The following is a 6000-nucleotide window of genomic DNA, read 5'->3' as shown; positions in this document are numbered from 1 at the left end:
TATCAATAAGAGCCAGGAGGAAATGAAGAATATGATCTCTGAATTGAAGAACACAGTAGAAGGAATTAAAAGCAGGCTAGAGGAAGCAGAAGATCGGATCAGCGAGCTGGAGGACAACTTAGACAAAAACTCACAGACAGTGCAACAAAATGAAAAAAGACTGAACAAGACTGAAGAGGCTCTAAGACAGCTGCAGGACAACATGAAACGTAATAATATCCGTATCATAGGAATTCCAGAAGGAGAAGAAGAAGAGCAAGGGATAGAAAACCTCTTTGAAAAACTAATGACAGAAAACTTCCCTAACATGAGGAGAGAAAGAATCATGCAAATCCAGGAAGCACAGAGGGTCCCAATGAAGATGAACCCCAACAGGCCCACCTCAAGACACATCATAATTAAAATGGCAACATTCCAAGACAAAGAGAGAATCCTAAAAGCAGCAAGAGAGAAACAACTAATAACATACAAGGGAGCTCCAATAAGGCTATCATCATATTTCTCAGCAGAAACACTACAAGCCAGAAGGGAATGGCAAAAAATATTCCAAGCAATGAAAAACAAAGGCCTACAACCAAGAATACTCTACCCAGCAAGGCTCTCATTCAAAATGGAAGGTGAAATAAGGAGTTTCCAAGACAAAAGAAGGCTAAAAGAATACATCTCCACCAAACCAGCATTGCAAGAGATGCTAAAGGGTCTGCTTTAAGAAGATGAAGAAACAGAGAGAGACAGAGAGGAACACGAGTACAAAGGGGGAAAATGACAACGAATAAGTACTGAAAGAAAGAAGGAACTTCTACCATTTGCAACAACATGATTGGAACTAGAGAGAATTATGCTTAGCGAAATAAGCCAGGCAACAAAAGAAAATTACCTTATGCTATCACCTGTTACAGGAAACTAATGAACAACACAAACAAATGAGCAAAATTGAACCAGAGGTATGTAAACAAGGAATAAACTAACAGTAACAAAGGGGGAAATGGGAGGGAGAGAAGGGGTAAGAAGGGGAAGGGTCTAGTCAAAGAACATGTATAAATGACCCATGGACATGGACAACTGGGTGGAGACTGAATGTGGAAGAAGGGGGGGGGCAGGGTGCAGGGAAGCAAGAGGGGGAAAAAAAGTGAGACAACTGTAATGGAAAAACAAACAAATAGAAAATTTTTTAGTGGGGGGAAAAAAATAAAAATATAAAGAATAGAAATGCAAGTTCAGTGAATATAAGGACAAGGATTTTCCTTCTGATAAGACAGTCCTACAGATTTAGAGACTTGTAAATTAACATGTATTTTCTGTTTTCAAAGGGCATAAGCCTACGATCTCATTACCTGAGTGATTGTCTGTACGTATAGGCCTCACTTAATCCTGTCTGCATTGCTGCCTCCTGAGACTCAATGGTTTGGCTGAACTAAGTGGCTGGGTTGGTGAAGAACGGGGTGGTCTGTGGGCTTCACTTTAAAACTGGTTTCTCTTTTCTATCCTAATGGCTTGGACAGAAAGAGCCCAGAGGCCTGAGAGAGGGGAAACCTAAAATATTTCCCTCAGTCCAAACTAAGTACAATGGGCAAAAGGGTTTTGGACAGGTGAGATGTACCTGGCATACCTTCCTCCAAAGAAGCCCTTATTTTCGCTAATGTGGGACATTGAAAAATTAATACCTGTCTTTTGTCATCTAGTGGTTACGGATTGAATGATGTCCTTTAACCCTGTTGCCCCCAGAATACAACAAGGATGCCAGCCTGTTAAACCAAGCATGCCATTGTCCAGAGACAGCCAACCAACCTGGAGTCTGCACGATCCTTCCCCTTGTGGGAAGGCCACCCTCCCCTCCACACCCCCACTCTTATTAGGGATTTCTTGACCCACGGGTAGGTAGGACGACGACCATGTCCAGCTTGAAGCAGCTAGAGGAGCTCGAGACCTTCGTCCATTGTCCTTTATAAGATTGTAAAGGGTCTTAAGTCTGAGAGGGAGGGATTGTTATTTTTTATTGTTAAAATATTTAACTAATTAATTATTTTTTAAAAAAGAAGAATATATGAAAGGGTGAGGCGGGAGAGCTTGTATGTACGACCCATGGGCATGGACTTGGAGAGGGGATTGTTGGGGAACGGGGGTGCTGGGCGGAGGGGAGCAAAGGGGAAAAAAATTGGAACTATTGTAACAATATAATCAATAAAATATACTTAAAAAAAAAGAAATGTATGAATTCACTTAAGTCTCACAATTAAGCTCATTTTATAGCTGAGAGAGTTTGGGCAGAGAGGTAAAGTAACTTGACCCAAGAATGCACTGCAAATAAGAAGCAAGGCCAAGATTTGAACCTTGGAAGTCTGGTTCTTAAGTTTTCATCTTATTTCTTGACTTAATAAAGCTCATGCTGTCTACTACTGTCCAGCTTGCTCATCTATGTATGTCTCCTCTTCTTCAGTGCAGAAGGTTTTTCTTATCCTTCCCTAGTAAGATCCCCCCACCCACATCCTCTCCCTACTACACAGTGGCTGGCAATACAGTAAGTGCTTTAGAAGGTGTCCCTTCTAAAGGGTAGACTACGGAACACTTCTCCTGTCACCAGGTGGCAGCACTGCATTGGCCAAAAGTCAGTCGAGTAAAAATTGACACTTTTATTTCTGGTAGAAATGATAAATACTTTGCATTAAAAATCTGAAATTCAAGTTTTCCTCATACTTCATGCTCCCTCCCTGACCCAGAACCCTACAAACATGTTTCTGTTTAGAAGGGAAAAGGCACAGGTGCTCTGTCTCAGAGCTGAGAGGTTCCCAACCTGTCCCACCCAGTGAGGCCTGGGAGGCCAGCGATGAGAATGCTCTGTGATTTGGTGTAGGGGCTGCAGCATCAGTCCCAGCAGCTCTCTCTCTGGCGCCATGATCCCCTCCTTGTTGGGTAGCTGAAAGTGCAGAGGGGCCAGCTTCTTCCCGATGGTTGGGGAGGGGGTTCTATGTGGGGAAGTGGGTATAACAGGCAAAGACATCTTTTGGGGTCTAAACCTTTAAAGAGTGAAACAGGAAAATCACAGGCCATGACATTTTGTTTGCTTGAAAGAGGGGGGATGAAGGAGGGGAGGAGAGGTGCAGTGTGGAGAACCACCTTTTCTTCTCTGTCCTCAAGGAAGACATAGGGTGGGAGTGGGAGCTGCCATGCCACATCTTTTTTCACAGTTATGAGTGAAGGGGCTAGGGACTCCAGGATTAAGGGAGAGAGGAGAGGAGGGGAGGGGAGGAGGGAGAAAGGAAGGGGAGCAAGGAAGGGAGGGGAAGAAGGGAGGGGGAAGAGCAGGGGAGGGAATGGGAGGTGATGGAGAGAAATAAGGCCTCTTTGGGGTTGGGAGCAGGAGTGGTGAGTCCTCACCCCTGCCTGGCTAGGGGGTCCTCATCCCAGGGACACAGCTGCCTCTGGGGCATGTAGAAGTTGAAGCTGTAGCTCTTCTGGCAGCTACGGATTCCGCATTTGTAGGATGCTGGTCGATCCCGGCTATGGCAGTACTTGAGCATGCAGGGGTACCAGGCCAGGCTCAGGCCATAGTGACAGACACAGGGCATCTCTCGGTCCCCCACCTGCCCACAGTGAGGTAGCAAAGCCTGCTCTGTGTCCTTGGGCAGAGTCTTGAAGATGGAGCTGTCCACACCTAGGGGAAAGAGGTAAAGGTCAAGGAAGGAGAAAGGGGGTCTCCCCTAGCAAGGGGCCATGCATGGACTCTTTAGGAATCCCATCACCCCTATGAGCTAAGTATTCTCACCCCAGTCTCACCCCTTAACACGGTAAGAAGTAGTTAGGACTGGAACACAGGTCTGTGTGACTTCAAGGCCTTAACTTAGCCATGCTGCCACCCTACATTTAAAAACATCACTATAGCACGATTGTGATAGAATAAGTCAGGAGGAGAATAAGTAGGAAATCAAGACAAGCTTCTTAAAAGGAAACAATATCTGAGTAGTACTGGGTAGGAAAAGACCAGCACAAACACACTGGGAACTCAGGATGGTCAAGGGCATGGGACAAACAGGAATGTGAACTTGAGAGGTGTGGGGAGACAACAGGGACCTGGGCCCTCACTCAGCTCAGTAGCCACACGGGACCAGCCTCTGGGGGACAATATCAGGCTTGTAGCTCAGTCTGGGGTGCAGCCCACTGGGGAGGTGTGTGTATGAGTAAGGCTTGACAGCTCTATTGGGTATCTCTAAATCCAGAGTCGCCCTGGAAGGGGCAGACATTTCTCTAGTATGCAGCCAGTTAAGCAGAGGGATCAGGCACCTAGAATTGGAATGGTGACATTTCCTTGTCCCCTCTTTACAGAGGACCTGAGGACATCCCTGGGAAAAAAAAGTACAAGATCTCCCAGCAGTGAAGTCACACAGGCCAGAAAGGCAAAGATCATGAAAAGATAAGAGGAGGCCTCCAGGATCTTGGGAGAAAGATGCTGGCACCAGGGAAGTGTGAAAGAAAGCAAAGGAATGGATTTCAAGAAGCAGTGGCCCAGGTAAGCATGTGAGAATGGGAGTCCTTGGGCCCCACCCGACCCTGGTGCCTGTGTCTCCTCACATGACAGAAGGTCCTTTCTGTGTTCTCACTAAGTTCAGGGATAAGGTGGGATTTGCCTAGGAATCTCCCTCCAGAGGGCCCAGCAGAGTCATAGTTCTCTGTGTCCCTACCTGGAATGGGTCCCTTTCACCTGACTGACTTTTCTCACTGAAGAAACACACAGACATTACTTCTCTAATCAATCCCAGCCTGGTTTAGAGGTCCTTCCCTGAACTCCCATATCTCATCATCGCATTCTATCCTATTTGATATGATACAGCAGTGGGTAGTACCCAGCTGACCTTGCTCCAGCCAGAACTTGACATCCTCCTGGCGGGTGTAGATGGCGTCCACGGCCTCTGCACAAACATTGCGGAGATGGGGACTCAGCAGACCCCCCTGACTAAAGTTTACGGCGATGTCCATGTGCAGGTGCTCGAGGCCCCGCACCTCTTCAGCGTGACGCACTGCCCGTGGATTTTTCTGTGGGGAGGAGAAGAGCCACTCCCACCAGGTCTCAGAATGCTTCCTGCCCATTTTCCTCTGATCACTTGAGAGTCAGACAAGCCCAGGCTAATAGTCTTTAGAACTGTGGGGCCATCTGCAAGGTGACAGTCAAAGGGCACCAAGCTCCACTCCAACTGGCAGAGACATCAATACCCAGAGTATAGTCAAGCCTTTTCAGCTGGCCACTGGGCTTTCTTCTGTGGCCCGATGAAGAGTTCAATCATACTGCTGGGGTGGTGTTGGAGGTGGGCTGACCAGGCAAGCTGTCCCAGGGTAAATGACCTCTGGGGTTCCATACTTTCCAACATTCAGGAAACTGAGTCTCTCTGGGAAGGGTAGACACAAGAAGGGCCTATGGCAAGTAGAGGCTTTGAAGATGAGGTAACTTGTTCCAATGTTACCCAGATAATGAGGGTGGCACTGGGTCTGAAGGCAGATTCAAGTTCAGAGTCTAAGCCCCTAACCTCCATCATAAATGGGGAGGAGCTAATATTAGGGACTGGAGGATATGGAGGTTTGGAAGTTCAGTGCAGACTAAAGATCTGGAGCTGTGAGGCCAGAATTTCCTTGACCAACCAGGTTTAGCTGGAACAAAGTCAGGGAGTTCAGGACAACAGGGTGAGAGTGGAGTACCAGGTATGAGGGCTCAGGTCATGTGCTGGGTGGGATACTGAAGTTGGGGTGGTGTGCAGGCTTGGGGCCATGATGACTGCAGGGGTGAGAGCTCTGGGGCAGACGCTGGGAGAGGGCAGGCCCAGAGAAGGCACTCACCTGTCGAAGCTTGGCCATGGCCTCACTGGGGATGATCTCATTGTAGTGCAGCCGGGTGACAAAGCAGAGGGCCTGGAACTGACTCTGACCCTTCTCCAGCTCCCCCAGGATCAGGGCCCGGAAGATCTTCACATACTGAGGGAAAAGGGTGGAAGGATGGGGACCAACTGGAGGTGG

At 47.6% G+C, this 6000-nt stretch overlaps 1 protein-coding gene across 1 annotated transcript in view; it reads right to left on the bottom strand.

Moving 5' to 3' along the window:
- Positions 1-2610: 2610 nt before the first annotated feature.
- Positions 2611-6000, bottom strand: part of OAF (out at first homolog) — a 58078-nt gene continuing 54688 nt past the window's right edge. Inside the window, exons 2-4 of the mRNA XM_090266120.1 lie at positions 5824-5958; positions 4848-5028; positions 2611-3652 (exon numbers count right to left, since the gene is read on the bottom strand). Of these exons, the coding sequence (XP_090122246.1) occupies positions 3372-3652; positions 4848-5028; positions 5824-5958 (597 nt within the window). The 3' untranslated portion in view covers positions 2611-3371. The remainder of the gene's footprint in view (positions 3653-4847; positions 5029-5823; positions 5959-6000) is intronic.

The sequence above is a fragment of the Furipterus horrens genome, unplaced genomic scaffold (genome assembly GCF_987537825.1).
Source record: "Furipterus horrens unplaced genomic scaffold, mFurHor1.1.pri manual_scaffold_2, whole genome shotgun sequence".
NCBI lineage: Eukaryota > Metazoa > Chordata > Mammalia > Chiroptera > Furipteridae > Furipterus > Furipterus horrens.
Note: the sequence above shows the minus strand (reverse complement) of the source record. Positions and strands in the feature narration are given on the sequence as shown.